The sequence below is a fragment of the Erpetoichthys calabaricus genome, chromosome 5, assembly GCF_900747795.2.
Source record: "Erpetoichthys calabaricus chromosome 5, fErpCal1.3, whole genome shotgun sequence".
Lineage (NCBI taxonomy): Eukaryota > Metazoa > Chordata > Cladistia > Polypteriformes > Polypteridae > Erpetoichthys > Erpetoichthys calabaricus.
In genome coordinates this window covers 142,207,210-142,226,197 of record NC_041398.2, presented here as the reverse complement: position 1 = coordinate 142,226,197, position 18,988 = coordinate 142,207,210, and the positions used below count along the sequence as shown (strand labels likewise).

The 18,988-nt window shown below is 37.4% G+C and overlaps 1 protein-coding gene and 1 long non-coding RNA gene across 21 annotated transcripts in view; one reads left to right on the top strand and one right to left on the bottom strand.

Moving 5' to 3' along the window:
* The window catches only part of LOC114651964 (sorbin and SH3 domain-containing protein 2-like), a 439,918-nt gene that overhangs the window by 12,715 nt on the left and 408,215 nt on the right, over positions 1–18,988 (bottom strand). For 11 of the 20 annotated variants that reach the window (XM_051928408.1, XM_051928414.1, XM_051928409.1 and 8 more), the window contains 4 exons: positions 18,597–18,800; positions 14,506–14,619; positions 13,357–13,406; positions 6,398–6,504 (listed from right to left, as the gene is read on the bottom strand). In XM_051928408.1, the coding sequence (XP_051784368.1) occupies positions 6,398–6,504; positions 13,357–13,406; positions 14,506–14,619; positions 18,597–18,800 (475 nt within the window). The remainder of the gene's footprint in view (positions 1–6,397; positions 6,505–13,356; positions 13,407–14,505; positions 14,620–18,596; positions 18,801–18,988) is intronic. The other 9 variants (XM_051928418.1, XM_051928419.1, XM_051928423.1 and 6 more) reach the window with 2 other exon arrangements.
* LOC127527974 (uncharacterized) overlaps positions 1–18,988 on the top strand; it is a 209,729-nt gene that overhangs the window by 183,668 nt on the left and 7,073 nt on the right. The window lies entirely within an intron of this gene.

Here is an 18,988-nt window from a genome sequence, read left to right as displayed (position 1 = left end):
GACTTTGCAAATAGGGCTGCTCCTCTTTTAGAACTTATTAAAGGCAGAAAAAAACGCCCTATTTTATGGACAGAAATTTGTGAAAGTTCCTTTTGTGATTTGAAAACCGCTTTGTCTTCTTATCTGGTTTTGGGGAATCCCGATTTCTCTAAGGATTTTGTCCTACAGACAGACGCAAGTGCATTTGGTGTAGGTGCTGTCCTGTCCCATATTTTTGATGGAGAAGAGCACCCTATCACATATTTGAGTACGAAATTGCTCCCTAGGGAACACAATTATTCAACTATTGAGAAAGAATGCTTGGCGATTAAATGGGCCGTAGAAGCACTTCGATATTACTTATGGGGTTGAAATTTTACATTAGTAACTGATCATGCTCCACTTCAATGGTTATACCATCAGAAAGATACAAACTCTTGTCTCATGAGATGGTTTCTGGGCTTACAACCTTACAGTTTCACAGTCAGGCATCGACCTGGTTCTGAGCATGTTAATGCTGATGTCATGTCACGCCTGTTTGAACCTGGTTTGGAAAGTCGCTTGATTCACGAAAATGTGAATAAAGCTGAGGGAGGGGGTGTGAGCTGGGGGGCTGATCGCACCCTCAGAGAATACAGACGTTCCTGGGAAAACCCCTGAAAAACGTTGACAGACTACCTTACTGGCGGCTTTGTCGCGTGATAAGCCTCTCGCGCAGTACTCCGCTTACATTAAAAGCCTCTACGTGCACCTGTTAGTTTTGGAATTGATTGTTTGCTTCTCCCTCTCTCTCTTTCTCTCTCTCTCTGACATTCTCTGCTCCTGGCGGAACTGTCAACTCTGACCCTTTTCAGGGATCAGAACACAGGGTCAGGATAGGCCATTGTACAGCACCCCAGGTACAATTTTTAGGTTTTATAGGCCAAGTATCCAATGGAGTAGGTCCCTTCCTTAAAATGCCTCAATCTTACAAAAATGTTTAACTTTTTTTCTTTCTAAAATGACACAGACATACTGTTTTATAGTATGTTTGCATCCCTAAATTCGAAAAAGCGATATATTTGGTAAGTTTTAACACTAGAATTACCAGAGTCTACGAAAAAAACTCGTAGATCTGGCCCACCTTAAATCCATTCGCACCTCTCCGCCAGCGCCCTTTGTCCTCTAAATGTGCTGATAAAAACAAGCTGTAAGCAGCCGGCTATTCAATCCCCCTACCGACTTAGAACGTGCACAAGCATCTCCCAGCTCATGCCTTGATTGATTATTTGGGAGTGAAGTGGAGTTTTAGAGTGGAAATAATAGATCGTTATTTAGAACACACGCATTTCATGTGTGTTCCGTTTCTACAGTAATCAGTGTAAACACATTGTTAAAACAGAAACGTTTTCATATTTTAGTAATAAATGTTACAAAATGTAGACATAAACTATAGAATGTGTGAAGCATGAAGTCCAAACATCAAATAAATACTTTCACAAAAGGTTCAAGAACAATACAACAGCTTCCATGGTGTAGTGGTAAGATTTGCTGTCTCAGAGCAAAGCAGGCTTACTGTCTCTCAGAGACTTGAGTTTGATTCCCCGTTGAGGAGAAAGTGTTCTTTTTTTTTTTTTTTTTTCTTTTTAACCTCAAACGGACATAAAATTTATAAATTGGTATGCACTGTCAGTTAATGAGATTGTTATATTTTCATGTGGGATGCTCCTTTTAAAATATTTTTTAACAATTGGGGCTGCAATTAACATGAACAAGTGTCCTTATAACTGTTATTTTTAAGATCCATAACATACAGACAAAGCACTGCGTAATAGAGTAATAGAGAGACAGACAGGCAGAAAAGTCACTAGATATAAAAATAAACAGGGAAGGCACATGTAGTGAAAGAAAAAAAAGATCAACATGTGCGTTGATCCTGCTGCACTGAATAAGCTCACATGCTCTAACATTACATTCCCCTTCCCCCCCGATCTGACTCTAAGTAACAGCGCAAGTACAGACACAAACCAAGTGTATGTGTTTACTGTATAATATTAACAAAAAGAGCAGCTTACTACTGAAAACAACAAATATAGGAGTGAGTGGGGATCGAACCGGTGACTCTTGATCACACTTGGTTTGCGTCTGTACTTGCGCTGTTACTTAGAGTCAGATCTGACGCTGTTTGTTTTCAAATAATATTGCATTAGTACAATGATGTTTTCACATATATTGTCTCTTTCTTTCAGGTGTGTAATAGAATCCACAGCATAGAGAGAAGCGTGTACATTGTAACAGGTACACACGTTGTAAATGTAGGAAAGACTATCCTTGCGTGTGTGTGAACAGTTAACATTTGAATCTGATGATTGCATATAGCGCTGAACTTACTGCTCTGTACTATTCTATCCTCTGCATGTCCTGGAGTACAAAAGAAACAGCATACAGCAACATGTGGGGGGACTGGCAAGATCGGGGAAAAAAAAAACACGCAGTCACAAACCGCAAGATGTTATGCGAATGAATATGAATAATATGAATAATGTTGCATCCGTGCCACAAAGTTTTCCAAAATGTACTATACAGGTCATAAAACGAATAATTCCAAATATTATATATACCTACGTCTGTGTTTTTTTTTTTTTTTTTTTGACATCATAAAGTGCACACTTAATTCAGCATGAGCAGGAACACTCAATAAAACTGAATAAAAAAAAATCAAGTGACGATGAGAAGGCAGACTCACCAGCGTTTGTGTGTCAGCTTTAATCCCTCCAGATGAGAGAATGTCCAGTTCCATTGTCTCAAAACACCACTCACATCTCCAGTTATTCCATTTCAAATGAAAAATAACAGAGTCAGATCCCTGGGTGGGGGGGCGGTAGTATGTATCGTGATCGTGATTTAGAGAGAATAAAAGTTAAAAAAGCTTTTACAAGTCCTATAAATGCACACTATGTGTTACAGATGCAAACCAAATGTATATGTGTACTGTATAATATTAACAAAAAGAGCAGCTCACTAATGAAAACGGCAAATATAGGAGTGAGTGGGGATCAAACCGGGGACTCTCAATTACAAGTCAGCAAATCTTACCACTATGCCACTGAAGCTGTTGTCTTTTTCTTGAACCTTTTGTGAAAGTGTTTTTTTGATCTTTGGACTTCAGGCTTCATACATTATATACAGGTGCTGGTCATAAAATTAGAATATCATGACAAAGTTGATTTATTTCAGTAATTCCATTCAAAAAGTGAAACTTGTATATTAGATTCATTCATTACACACAGACTGATGTATTTCAAATGTTTATTTCTTTTAATGTTGATGATTATAACTGACAACTAATGAAAGTCCCAAATTCAGTATCTCGGAAAATTAGAATATTGTGAAAAGGTTCAATATTGAAGACACCTGGTGCCACACTCTAATCAGCTAATTAACTCAAAACACCTGCAAAAGCCTTTACATGGTCTCTCAGTCTAGTTCTGTAGGCTACACAATCATGAGGAAGACTGCTGACTTGACAGTTGTCCAAAAGACGACCATTGACACCTTGCACAAGGAGGGCAAGACACAAAAGGTCATTGCTAAAGAGGCTGGCTGTTCACAGAGCTCTGTGTCCAAGCACATTAATAGAGAGGTGAAGGGAAGGACAAGATGTGGTAGAAAAAAGTGTACAAGCAATAGGGATAACCGCACCCTGGAGTGGATTGTGAAACAAAACCCATTCAAAAATGTGGGGGAGGTTCACAAAGAGTGGACTGCAGCTGGAGTCAGTGCTTCAAGAACCACCACGCACAGACGTATGCAAGACATGGGTTTCAGCTGTCGCATTCCTTGTGTCAAGCCACTCTTGAACAAGAGACAGCGTCAGAAGCGTCTCGCCTGGGCTAAAGACAAAAAGGACTGGACTGCTGCTTTCTGATGAAAATAAATTTTGCATTTCCTTTGGAAATCAAGGTCCCAGAGTCTGGAGGAAGAGAGGAGAGGCACAGAATCCACGTTGCGTGAGGTCCAGTGTAAAGTTTCCACAGTCAGTGATGGTTTGGGGTGCCATGTCATCTGCTGGTGTTGGTTCATTGTGTTTTCTGAGGTCCAAGGTCAACGCAGCCATCTACCAGGAAGTTTTAGAGCACTTCATGCTTCCTGCTGCTGACGAACTTTATGGAGATGCAGATTTCATTTTCCAACAGGACCTGGTACCTGCACACAGTGCCAAAGCTACCAGTACCTGGTTTACAGACCATGGTATCCCTGTTCTTGATTGGCCAGCAAACTCACCTGACCTTTGTGAAGAGGAAGATGCAATACGCCAGACCCAACAATTCAGAAGAGCTGAAGTCCACTATCAGAGCAACATGGGCTCTCATAACACCTGAGCAGTGCCACAGACTGATTGACTCCATGCCACGCCGCACTGCTGCAGTAATCCAGGCCAAAGGAGCCCCAACTAAATATTGAGTGCTGTACATGCTCATACTTTTCATGTTCATACCTTTCAGTTGGCCAACATTTCTAAAAATCCTTTTTTTGCATTGGTCTTAATTGATATTCTAATTTTCCGAGATACTGAATTTGGGACTTTCATTAGTTGTCAGTTATAATCATCAACATTAAAAGAAATAAACATTTGAAACACATCAGTCTGTGTGTAATGAATGAATCTAATATACAAGTTTCACTTTTTGAATGGAATTACTGAAATAAATCAACTTTGTCATGATATTCTAATTTTATGACCAGCACCTGTAGTTCATGCCTACATTTTGTCATTTACTACTAAAATATGAAAAACATTTCTGTTTTAACAATGTGTTTATACAGATTACTGCAGAAACGGAACACACATGAAATGCGTGTGTTCCAAATAGCGATCTATTATTTCCACTCTAAAGCTCCAGCACTTCAGTCACTCCCAGATAATCAAACAAGGCATGAGCTGGGAAAACTTACTGAACGTTCTGCGGCGGTAGGGGATGGAATAGCTGGCTGCTTGTCTTAATCAGCACATTTAGAAGACAAAAGATGTTGGCGGAGAGGTGAGAATGGTTTTCAGGTGGGCCGGATCTACGAGTTTTTTCGTAGACTCTGGTAATTCTAGTGTTAAGGCTTTTGTTTTTACTTTTACTCGTGCCACTTTATCCACATTTCATAACACAAGAACAGGACATTTTGTTTTCTAATTTATAAAAAAAGGCTGCACTGTAGAAAACAACTTAATTTGGTAAATTAATGGTTGTAACAAAACGACTCTGACTTGATATATATTGAACTTGCACTGTCTAAATTATACATTTTTCATAATACTTCATTACAATCACTAAGCTAGTAAACTGCTAGTAAGAACAATGATAACACTCATTTAGAGCTTGCAATAATTGTGTAATATCAGACATTAAATCAGAATAGTACAGTGTAGCAGGCATACTGATCATTTAAAAATGGAATTGCATGTAGGTAATGTACTGTCAAGTTGAACAGAGAGAGACCAGAAAATGAAATGTATGTCAGAACTTAGCCAAGTCTGAAACCAGAAGGTGGATTCTATTGTTCATCAAGACCCAAAACCATAGCTAAAAATCTTAGTCAGAGTTTCATAGCACTAAACTCTTTATCATGAATTTGTAATCAAAAAGCACGCATGCCAAAGTCTATAGTTTCTACTAGCAATTATGTATAACCAGGGGAGCGTACTGCATTAATCTTTATATAGTCACATTAATGGTGTCGTGCTGCACACTGTTGATCTCCGGACAACAACAACATAGCAATCATAACTAGCATTTCAAGAAAACAGTGGTGTTTTGGTAATTAGATATAACCATAAGAAAAACATACTGAAAATAAAATTAAATGCTAGATTTTCTCCAGTATTTAAAACCACAAAAAGAACTCTGGGATAAGAAACTGCCATAAACAAAGTAGAAAAATGCTTTACTTAAAACAATGCTTTTATATTTCTCCATCCATTTATTTACTGAATGACCATATTTCATGGATTTCAGGCTAAATCACTTGTCTTGAAATGAGGCGTTGCTATACTAAAAGTTTGCATTAAATTGAAGTATACAATAGGCCTGTGTAAAGAATACCAAGGATCAAGTTTAAAGAAACAAGTGTTACAGAATATTTACCAATAACTAAGTTAAATAATTAAACTAGAACTAATATTTTAATGCTGAAAATGCTTTTAATTGTATTAATGATATGCCATTACAACCAAGAGAAAAGTCTGAGAAAATGAAAACTTTTTCCTCAAGAGTGTCATTTCCAGAGAGGCATGTGTGTTGTATTTTATTTATTTTAATTCCCAGGCATCTTGTTTTTCTGAATGGAGCCATATGTGTGGCATGGGAAGAACATTTGGATCTAATAAATAGGCCTTTTAAACTGGTATTTCAAGTATTGACATGAAAGTTTTCTTCACATTACTTACCAACAAACCACCCATCATCACATTTTTCCATGACTTCAACAATATCACCTTCTTTGAGTTCCAGCTCATCTTCATTTCTAGGTGTATAATTGTATAAAGCCTGATACCTAAACAGAAAACATAAATGATTGTTTCTACTATATGTCTGCTTAAGAAAGGTTTTAAAGAACATAGGTGACTTCAACATGGCATTAAACATGCAATAAAAAATGCATCAAATCTTTTATTAACCACACCATAAGCTTTGCCAAACAAATCCTTCCAAATCTAGACTACTGCTGGAAAAAGTTTATGGATTATTCTACTAGGTTAAGAATCAATTATCAGATTCTGGTGCCTGCAGTCTCAGGCCTGGTGGGCTTACTGTGGTTTGGAGACACAAAATTCAGTTTCTTGACTATGCAGAGAACATTTCTATTTTATGTATAAAACCTACTGATACAAAATGTCCTTTAAAATAATGTAAATACTATGATCTTTGCTTGTCTTGAACATTTAAAATCAGTTTTGATCTTTTATGCTGTTTTATCCTGTCTTTTAGAAAGATGTACTTTCTCTAATTTACAAATGTGACAGACTGTGGGTGATTTTGTTCATAATTAACTAAGGTTTTGTGGCCTGTAGGGGACATAATAGCATGCCATACCCCACACACAACTACACACACGCTGTCCCATGTTTAAATCCAATACTTTATTCACAATAATGTGTGCTCTTTACAGGCTCCTTTCCCTTATTGTCATAGCGGCTCCCACACAACACAGTATAAACCGATAATAATGTCAGTTGCTCCTTTTGCTCCATCTGTTTTCCTTCACTTCTCCCAGTTGAGTGTTGTACTTTTCCTCTCCTGAATATGCCAAGTAGAGGGCTCTCTTTTAACACTCGACCTTGGAGTACTTCTGGTGCTTAATCCATTTCCTCGGGCAAGCATTTACATGTCAGGTAGGACCATTTTGTTTCCAGTACAGTCAATATCTAGCAGCTCCCCCTGGCGGCCCCCACAGAACCCGACAGGATTGCCCCATGGGATCACAACTCACATGCTGCCCTGTGGGTGTCCTTACTCGGGCTTGTCAGATGGGATGCTGTCACCCAGTGTACGTAGGGAATGTCTTCCCTTAGCAGGCAGTCACCCACTGTCCTGTCTTTCCAGTTTCCCAAGCCCATCCATGGCACTCCCCCCAGTATCTAATATAGCAGCTGCCACAGTGTCCTTCCATGTCCACAGTTTGGCAAGGAAGGGGAATATTGCAGCCAGGCAAGGGAGCAGGGGCCATTCTGGCCAGGATGCTGGCCTGTCCATTGCAGTTCATAAACTGCTTCAGGCTGCATCTGATTCTATCACTCCTTCTACTACAGATTGTGAATAACTCCTTAACCCATTCACTGATAAAAATGTAATCCAAATAATTTGACTAATACATCCTTCTCTCATTCTTTTTTTTTCAAAATTTCATCTCCATTTATTAATAACCCACTAGGTTAGATGAGGCCTTCTACTTTTGTATTGGATCCAATCCCCACTACTCTCATAAAATTATTCCCTCCTGTAATAATCCATGTTGTTACAACAAAAATAAAGAAACATATCCCTTGACACTGGCTCTGTGCCAACTACTTTGAAGATTGCGTCTATAATCCTAAAGCTAAAAACGTATGTTCTTGATACTAATAGTTTGAACAATTTTTTGGCCTCCCTCTCACTTACCTTTTCTATTAAAGTTCTTGAGTGCGTTGTGCTCTCTCAACTCGGTAGTTACTTAACTTGTAATAACATCATGGAATACTTTCAGTCTGCCAAAAAAGTGCCTTTTGCAGTAATAACTGCAACTAAACGTTTCTAGTAGGTCTTGATCAGTCCTGCACATCTGCAATACAGAATTGCCTCAACTCAGGGATGTTGCTGGGTTTTCTTAAGTGAACTGCATGCTTCAGGTCCTTCTACAACATTCCTATTGGGTTAAGGTCAGGGCTTTGAGTTGGCCATTCCAAAACCTTTACTTTATTCTTCTTCAACCACTCTTTGGTAGAATGACTTGTGTGCCTGGTGTTGTTGTCTTGCTGCATGATACAGTTTCTCTTGAGATGTAGTCCACGGACAGATGTCCTGAAATTTGCCTTTAGAATTTGTTGGTATAGTTCAGAATTCATTTTCCCATCCACAATGGCAAGTTGTCCTGTCCCAGATGCAGCAAAACAGGCCCAAATGGGATGTGGTCCTCATGCTGGAACATAGTATTATTCTTTCCCCAAACATAAAACTTCTCATTTGGCCTCATCTGTCCATAAAACATTACTCCAATAGCTTTCAGGCTTGTCCACATTCTCTTCAGCAACCATAGACGGGAAGCATTTTTGTTTATTTATTTATTTTGTTTGGGAAAGCAGTGGATTTCTCTTTGAAACTTTGCCATGCATGATGGTGAAGTCATGAACATTAAAATTAACCAATGTGAGAGAGGCTTTTATTTGCTTAGAAGTTACCCTTGGTTCTTTTGTGACCTCGCGGACAATCATACACCTTACCCTTGGAGTGGTCTGTGTTGGTCGACAACTCCGGGGGAGAATAACAATAGTTAAACTTCCTCTATTTGTACACCATCTGACTGGGGATAGATGCAGTCCAAACTCTTTAGAGATGGTTTTGTGGCCTTTCCCAGCAAGATGAGCATAAAACAATTCTTTTTCTGAGGTTCTCTGAAATGTCCCTTGTCCATGGCATGATACACTGATACTGCACTAATGTGTATGAAGGTGAAGCCCTTGATAGAACCCTGTTCTTTTAATACTAGGGGGCTCCGCCCCCTGCTCGCTTCGCTCGCCAACCCCTGGTGTTGGGAAATGACAAAGAGCGTGATGTATGAATGAGATATAGAATAGTGTGACGGTGTAGATGATGGAAATAGAAAGCAAACAATAAAGTGTGTGGCACAGTGTAAAGGTTTATTGGAAAATTTCTTTGTACACGCCGTTTAAGTGTAAAAGGTAATTCCAGGTCAGAACTTGTAAGGTCAATGAAGATGGTCATTGTCGTGATCAGAGTCAACTTTGTCAGAGCTTAGAAAGAGTTGTGTCTCTCCAGGTAGTAATGCAATGACTTGGGTATTTATGTTTTACACATTAATATTTTTTGGACATAATATAGTGCGTTGTGTTAAAAGGGGCATTTGGTCTAATGAGATTGCTTTTCTGTAACTAAGTCGTCGCAGATAAAGGCTTGAGGAATTGTAATAATATCTGGGTGAAGTCCATCTGTATTGGTGAGTATACCATCTCCCAGTTGTAATAACCAGTTGTTATGATCTGGATCTGGACATCGCATGTTTTGTACTAACTGTATCTTTTGAAAGCAATGCCAATTGTCTGCGTATTTTAAGGTGCACTGAATAATAGCTGAGCGCATGGCATGTGGAACAATAGCTAAGCACTGTCTAAAATCTCCTCCTAATAAAAGAACCTTTCCTCCAAAGGGAATATTATTATTCATCAACGTTTGTAGAAGTTTATGAATGGTGTTGAGTAAGTGACTGGATGACATTGTACATTCATCAATAATTAACAGTTTTGCAAGACGGATGTCACGTGCAGTGCTACTGTTTATGTTCATAGTGGATAGCGATTTGTAGGATCTAATGCAGTTCATAAAGTTTTAACTTTCAGGTACATCTTTAGTTAGAAGGTTCTGTGGATATTCAGGATATGAATGTAAAGGAGGCAGTCTAATTTGACCCATTTGAGAACAACGTGTAAATTCATTACTTGTATTGCTAGTTGTTTCTTCAGGGAAGTTAAGTGAATGACAATGATTGCAAATGACATTCATTAATCCCAATGAATTTTCCTGAATAGTGGACTCATTATTGAACGCGTTGTCAGCTAACGCAAGCGTTTAGCAGGTGTCTGTTGTTGATGTCCGTAACGTGTATGTTTTGCTTGTGCCGTTTGAGAGGCGCGTCGTTGTATGTCCAGTATTTGGGACGTGTTGTTTTGGAGCTGTAATCAATTTGCCTGTGCTGTGTGAGAAGCCCGTTGTAGTTTACGGCGTGCATTGTTTGTATTGAGCCTTGCCCGTTTTTGTATGTCGGTCAGTTGAGCTTTCTCTTTTTGGAGCCTTGCCTGCTTGTTTTCCAGCATTTCAGATGCGCGGTGTAGACGTCTGCGTTTATTTATTTTGTCCCCTCGCTGCCGTTTCTGTATGTCTGAGACGGGAGGTGTTTCGTTTTGAAGCCGTGCCTGTTTCGATGCAGCACCGTGAGACGCGCGCTGCATGCGTCTACGTTCAGTGTGTCTGTCCATTTGGGTTCATTCTGTAACTGTGTTAGTTGAGCTTTGCGTTTTTGGAGCCGAGACATTTTTTCTTCTAGAAATATGGATAAGTAATAAGGAGGATCGCACTCACTGTTAATATGGAGCCTTTTCTGCAGTTGAACGGTTAATAGTGCCTCATTGTAATGAGATCCACCTATGCTGCATAGTGTGAATTGTGTTTGGTCCCGTTATCCAAGCGGTATCGTTTTGTACCCGTGATCATGAATTCATGACTTGTTTGTTCTTGAGCATGAGAAATATGGATAAGTAATAAGGAGGATTGCACTCACTGTTAATATGGAGCCTTTTCTGCGGTTGAACGGTTAATAGTGCCTCATTGTAATGAGATCTACCTATGCTGCATAGTGTGAACGTGTTGAGATGACGTATGTTTAATACGGACGGTTCATTTAGAAATGGGGCTTTATGTGTCATTTGTTATTTATGTTACTGTGGTCGTGGGTCTGAATCGTCATTTTTGTGTACGTTTTGTGTGCTATGTCTGTAGTCTGTCCCGTTTCGTGTCCAATGGGTTTTGTGTGGTGCTCGCGGCTTCTTTTTTTTTGTGTGCTAGGGGCTTGTTGAATCCTCCTCTTTGTGTGTGTCCCGTTTCGTGTGCAATGAGTTTCGTGCTCCTTTTTTCTGTGGTCTGACTCCTTTTTTCTTTGCGCGACGCCTCATTTCTTATTTTACGTTGCATTCCATCCGGTTCCCGTTGCTTGCGGGGGGGGGGGGGGGGGGGATTTGTGGGGCACCTGCGCAGTACGTCTTTTGCGTCCACATCCCATTGCCGGATGTCCCTGCGTCCATCCGGTTTAGCATTCTTGGTTAGTAATGTGGATAAACAGGGTAGCCATTTAAACCTGATTGTCATCACATTGATTGACAACCATGAAAACTGATTGACAACACCTGACTCAAATCGCACTTTTAAATTACAAGTTCACATACTTTTGCCACTCACACATATGTAATACTGGGTGATTTTCCTCAATAAATAAATGACCAAGTATGATATTTTTGTCTCATTTTTTAGCTGGGTTTTCCATATCTACTTTTAGGACTTGTGTGAAAATCTGATGATGTTTTAAGTCATTTTTATGCAGGAATACAGATAATTCTGTGAGGTTCACTAATTTTCAAGCACCACTGTAGGCATAGTCAAAAGTCAGAAAAAGTTCTAAACTAAAAATCATTTCTAAACCAAACAGCGTTAACTAGAAATCTCAAAACCAGTTTTCTTTTATTAATGCACACACTACCAAACAGTATTTGTTTTGTTTTGTTTTTGTCCACCAACCTGGATAATCAGGAAGTGCAAGGTACAAACCTTTTAACCCATCACATAGATGACATCACACACTACACACTCCCAGAGATCCTTGCCTAAGAAAATTATCGTAACTATAAGCAAACATGGCAGTGCTCAAAGTAGTGTGGTAAAACACTATTTTTAGCATTGTTAAATACACTTTGGTAAATTTTATAAAGAAAAGAATTCCTAAATAATTAAAGCCCTCAACAGGAGAAATTCAGATTTAAGAGACAGTAGAAAAAGAAAGACACAGAGAGGTTAGGAGAATGTGCTGATACAGCTTATTGCTGCACCCACCACATGACAAACCACCTCAGGATCCCAAGTTAGGACCTGCATGCAGCCATGCAATGGGTCATAGATGAAAGAGGTCAGAAAAAATTAATCTTAATCCCACATCATAACAGGGGAAGCGGAATCAGAAATGACATGCTTCTGTTAATTGTAGTATACTATAGGCTTAAGATTCTATGGCTGCGTGGGCACATTTTATGCTGTTTTGTACATTTTGCAAGTTTGCCAGCAATCTCACATGAAGATCTTACATGACTACAATGTTATGACATCACAGGGTTGTTATGGTGGTGTAGCCACGTGAAACTTTGACCATTGTCATGAGTCAGCATTTGATGTAATGACAACCATTCACCTCCTCCACCCCTTTAAAGCAGTCCTGGATGCTGGGTAAGACTCAAGGTATTCTAATCTTTTCAAAACAGCTACACTTGGGTCATTTTGACATTCATTCATTTTAACCTTTTCCAAATGAAAAACTATTTGATTCATGCTTTTGCATATAATATTATCTAAATTTTTTGACTGTTTGTGCTTGGTTTGTTTGTTTCCTTTGCTTTTGCTCTATGAAATTAATAGTATGTTTGGTGCTCTGAGCTGTCCAGCTCAAAACGGTTTGATATAGAAATACACCAAATTGCAAAGACTTATAAAGTAGAACCCCAGATGTTTTTGTAATACAGGACCAATTAATTAAGCCATCTGCTCATTTTCCAAACTTTTCAATTCCAGCTTGAAGCTTAAAGGGAGAAGATGCCTATCCCAGCAACGTAAGAGCAATGCACTCAATCCTGAATGGGGCACTAGCCTATTACAGGGAAAACACACACGCACAGGCCATGTAAGCAAACACACATCTTTGGAATATAAAATGAGATTTTTTTGAAGACTTAGCTAGAGAAGTAAGCATTGTTTCTGAGGAAAAAATAAAGTTGGGTCATGGTATCTTCTATCCTTTAAATATTTCAGTTTATAAATTGCATAAACAAGTAATTTACCATTAAGAAAGGCCAATAAAGTTAAAAAAAAAAACACTTACGGATCTCCAACACCCTGTAATGCTTCTTGAATCAAAGGAGGTCGTTGTGGCTAGAAAATAAAATATGAATGTAAATACAATATGTTGGTATACTCTTGTAATATTGGGGATATCCAACAACCAGTCAAAAGATATTCCCAAAATATACTGTATATCAGTGTTCAAAAACAAAAAGAAATAGCAAAAACTGACTGGGTACACTCCCCTTCTTCAGAAGAAATTCTGGGGAAAACCGTTCTTGTCTTAACCTGGCGTGTACATGTTTGTTAAGCTGCATATACATAAAAAACATTTATTTTATAACTCTAAGGGGGAAAAATATTCATATACACATTACTTTAACACAAACTGCATTCGACAAACACTTGAATGACCAAGTTGGTCTTTTTTTGCCATAGAATAACCAGGCAGTGTTTTCTGTTTTTCATTTGTAAAATTAGTTTTTGTTCACAAAACACATTTTACTTTTCAGTCCACATGCTTGTACAGGTATGTTTTTTGAGTTTGTCCCAAAACCTTGGCACGTTTGTATCAAACAACATCCAACCGCTTGCATTATAAAACATTTTTCACTCCAGGCAAGTATAAAAATAACAAATGGGGTAGCACCGTAATATTGGAATATGCAATTAAACAGACACAAAAGATAATGCTTTAATTATACATAAGCAGCACACGACTCTGTCAAAGGTCAAGCTCAAATTTAAGGAGGGAGGCTTTAAAGCTCATGCACTGCATAGGGAACAAGAGACCATGGTCCACATGCACATACAACCTGAACCACTGGCCAAACAGTTGTGAAAACCATCAAATACTCATTTCAAAACTTAATTTAATTAATCGCAATGCTAAGCACACAGAAACACGTGTCATTAAAGTTGAAGGTATCCCTATAAGAAAAAAAAAAATTATATTTCATTGTGAAAAGTGCAAGTAGATTATCAAATAAATTTATAAATTGTGTCCAACATGTATTGGTGTACTGGTCACAATTCATCTTACATTAATAAATTAAAGGTCAGCCAATGACTAAACAACAGGCAGAGCTGTTAGTAGGGATACGTGAACTTTAAAGATAAAATAACATCAAGATTTTCAACACTCAAAGCTGCTGCTAATCACACAAACAAGGTCTACATATCCCCCTACCCTATGAGGTGGTGAAAAGCTTTGACCTCTAACGGGTGAAGTGCAGGATCTCCTAGACATCACAGGGCTACGCGGTGGTTTTCCAACCACCACAATGTCATGTTTTAAAGCCGGCTGGAAAAACCAGAACACTAAGTAAGATTATAGACCATTAGCCTGATGGAAAAGGTACAGAATTTTGAAGTATATTCACTGTCTAGAACAAAGGTTCCCAAAATAAGATATAAAAGTTTCTTTACCCTAAGAGCACAGACCCAAGTAAATGTTCAGATACAGTTTGATCTAATTTAATGACAACACTGGTGAGCTAAACCAAACCATTAAAATGAAGAATTTTGAGAAGGAGGAGGTTGTGTTGTAAATCCGTGGGAACCTAAGATCTAGATATCTTAAAACAATAACTCTGTATTTATGAAGAGAACATGCCTAATTTTAACTTCTGCAATGATAAACATGTGCCTAAATCTATGGCAATCCTTCTAGCAATCCAATTATTGATTCTGCTTAATGCAATTTTAGGGCCACACAGAACAAGAGGCCCATCCTTGCAGAATTATGTGCAAGTCAGGTACTAACCATCAATGAGAACACCAATTTATCACTTGTCACACTCATGCACACACTCATACTTACTCAGGGGCAGTTTATATACAGTAAGTCAGTTAGCCTGGATTCAAACTCTGTTTCCTAGAGTTGTGAGGCCGTAACACCAGCCACTGTGCCTTCATGCCTCCCAACATTTGTCATGTATATATTAAAAATTTTAAACATACAAGAATATCATTGCAGAATGTTCACAAGATTCACAAATGTATAAACTGCCATTGCTGTTAGACAAATATCACAGAATTGTTTCTGTTATAAATATCTATCTTTCAAGCAGAATAACTAAAATGTTTTGCAACATCATTAGGCACAAAAAGCAATCCCATGAGATAAAATTGTTAGATATGACACTCTGGAGCACCTTCTATGAGAAGAGCTTTCAAAAATATCGTGTTTAATGAAATTGTCATTGTATTAAATATAACTACGTTCTTACAGGGGCACATTTCTATAATTTGCAAAAAAAAAAAAAAAACAGGAACAGCACTTTGCCTTTTTCAAGCATGTGAAGGAAAAATGTGAATTTTAAACATTTCAGTTCCTTTTATGCCCTTTTCTGTCAAAGATTTATGAGCCAAGTCATGATGAAAAGACTGTCAGAATATTTAAAAATGAAATGCTATTAAAGGATCATATATCAACACTGCTAATATATTTTAGGTTAATGATTTTTTTTAGATAATAATGCTTTGTAGATCTATCATGATTTAATTGATTGAATAATATAACCTATTTATACATGTGGTGCATGACTAGTGATACTGAATTTGCAGTATGCATTTAGTAGCTTACTGCTCCACTTGATGCTTTAGTGCTTAGTGTACTCAAATGAAAAGGAGAACAATACTCATCAGAAAAAGCCTAAAAAAGCTCCACATTAATGCAAGCCAAATCGTTTGAATTATATTTTATTTGCTTTGTAAAGTGCCTTGTTTGGTTGTTGCTTTGTGGAAGCAAAGCTCTATCAAAGGATGTTCTAAATTCTAAATTCATGTGGCGCTGATTTGTAAGACATTATAAGATGTATAGAAAAAAAATTCTTAAAACAATGCTGATCACTCCTCTCTTGCATGCAAAGAACTGCAGTTTAACATAACCAATCTGCCCTTTGTTTTCACTAAGATTAAAGGAGGAGAACATTTTGGATTGCCATTATGCTATGCAAAATTTTGCAGTGGTCTTGGATTCACCTGTCAGGAGATCATTAGTTGCATACTGGTTAAAAACGGGTACATTAATGGTAGCTCTGTCTACACACGCAAAGAGAACCAGACACTCAAGAAGGTGTTGTGTGTGTGGCTAAAGTAACTGCCAGCAAGTTAACTAATATACATGAAGTGATTTAGTTGCACACAGGCTAAAATACACAAAGAACTATTTACAGTATATTTCTACTACTTTTATTTGAAGTATTTTTAATAGGAATTCTAAAAGTTGAATACTGGCAATAACCATATAGGGCTGTAGTGTTTTAGAAATAAAATAGTACTCCTCACAATCAGTGAATACACTCAAGTTAGTGTATGTGTACCACAGAAGTCCAAATTCAGACCTAATTAAAATACATTCTACTATAATATGAATGCAGACACTTAAAATAGAAGTGATCTTTTGCATGTGAAACATCAGAAATGCACTAATTGGGGAAAAAAAAGGATTCCCAGAAGAAAAAATATTATTATTTTCTCTGAGAACTCAATAAACAGGAAGTGAGAGAATAGGTTATTTAAACTTAGCCAGAGGATAAAGAGAGTACTGATGGTGCTTATGTATTTATCATTTGTAAATTAAAGAATTAGGGATTAACTAAAGCTATTTATATTCAGTTATTTCTTTACACTTGTTGGGAGTTCTTTTTGTTGTAAATAGCATTAACTTGTAACAGGTGACTATATATATATATATATATATATATATATATATATATATATATATATATATATATATAGTAAAACCCTAATTATCTTAACATTACTGTTCTTATTATTCATAAACACTCTGCTCTGAATACTGTACCGAGCGTGTAAATATTAGACTTTTGACTTCAACTGTACCGAAGAAATGTTCGAGGTGCTGGTGACTGTGGGACTGTAGGTGTGACTCACTCACACCTCCCCAACTGCACCCCTCACCTGCTGTCATTGTGTCGCCAGTGTTGACTGTGTACATATGCTCTACTGTTTGTTCCACTATATTTTTGTGCTTATATGATGATGAGGAATGAACAGAAAATCCACGCAAGATTTCTCATACAGGTGGCCTAAATGCCATTGAAATGCCACTTTTGTATATTGTTGTATAAGATGCTACACTTGCCAACATTTTGATGCTGAGGTGACTTTGGAACATTAAATTCACTTAGGTATGAATGGAGGTTTAAAGGTGATACTGTACGTTATGAATTGGCAAAATCTTTTATATCTGTGATTTTTAATTGAAAATGGCCATGGCCGTCCGTTTTATCTGAGTTTTCAGTTATCTGAGGAAGCATTGGGGATAATCAAGGTTTTACTATTTGGTTTTGGTTGAACTTCCCTTTTGAGTACACCGTGCACACTTTATAAACAGAGGGTGAGACTGAAACGCTGTACATCTGAAAACCATTGCTGTGGCATGGAAATTTGCAATAAACAATAGGAATCTGATGTTCTAAATTATATATAAATTAAACATTGACAAAATAACATAAGCATGGGAAGGGATGCATGAATACTGTTTAAAAAAAAAAAACAAAAACAAACAAGACATCTCTTGTAGTCCCCTACTGCTACATATAAATGTACAGTGGAACAATCCAGTATGGAAATCTATATATTTGAGACTCTGATTACAAAATATTAGTTAGCTTCAAACCATTATATTATAAATCACCACTACCTCCTGTGAAAGTCAATCTTATTTACCTGTAATATAAAAATATAGTCAAAGAAAACTTTTGGATAAAGTTATATATCTTATGTCATTATGAAGCATTAGAGCTACACAGGCTTTTCATTTTACTTTTGATTTTTTTTTTTTATTTAGTATAATCCCAAGATGAGGTTCATTCTCAACTATAATGAAAAGGAAATCCGATAATTTAAATATTTATTTTAAAAAGCTCAAAAATTGGCTTTGTTTGTAATTTCATGCTTAAAAATTGATATGGAACACATAGCTAAAAAATTGCAAAGTACATATTTAAACAATAAATTTAACTTAGGAGGCAATGTGGATTTTTATAGTAAACCAATGTTAAGCTATTATTTAACCAGAACCCATTTATTTCACAAATACAAATTCTAGATATTTAAAGGTAATGAACTGAAATACATAATGTAATTTATTTGTGTTAACTTAAATCTATTCAAAAATGCCATATACTTGCAATATAACTTTGGCTTCCAGACTTATAAAACAGTAGCTGAAAATGGCACTTAGGGGAGATGTTATGTGTACATCTAAAAGGCACAGCACAACACATCAAGCCGGCAACATCAGTTTACCTTTAGTTTTGGAGACCTAGACTCCTGCCGGGGTGAGAATTTGGAGGAGAGAGGGGGAGAGTGTGTGACAGCTGATGGACAAGGTGCAGCATGAGTTGCCAGAGATTGCTTTGAGGAGGAGTACTCTGATAATGAAGTAACAGAAGGTGCATTTGGGGAAGAAGAGGGAAGAGGCAGAGAAACATCTGCAGAAACTGTGGCCTGCTACAACAGGCAATGCAGAAATAAAGACAGAAGAAATAAAGAAAGTATGATTCTTAACAGGAAAAAATAATGTTTAGAAAATGCATGCTTCTTGATAAAAATATGCATTGATCCATTTCACTAACTTGCTTTCATACCAAATGGGGGCTTATAAAATTAAAATGAAATACTAAAGAAGGTAAATTAAC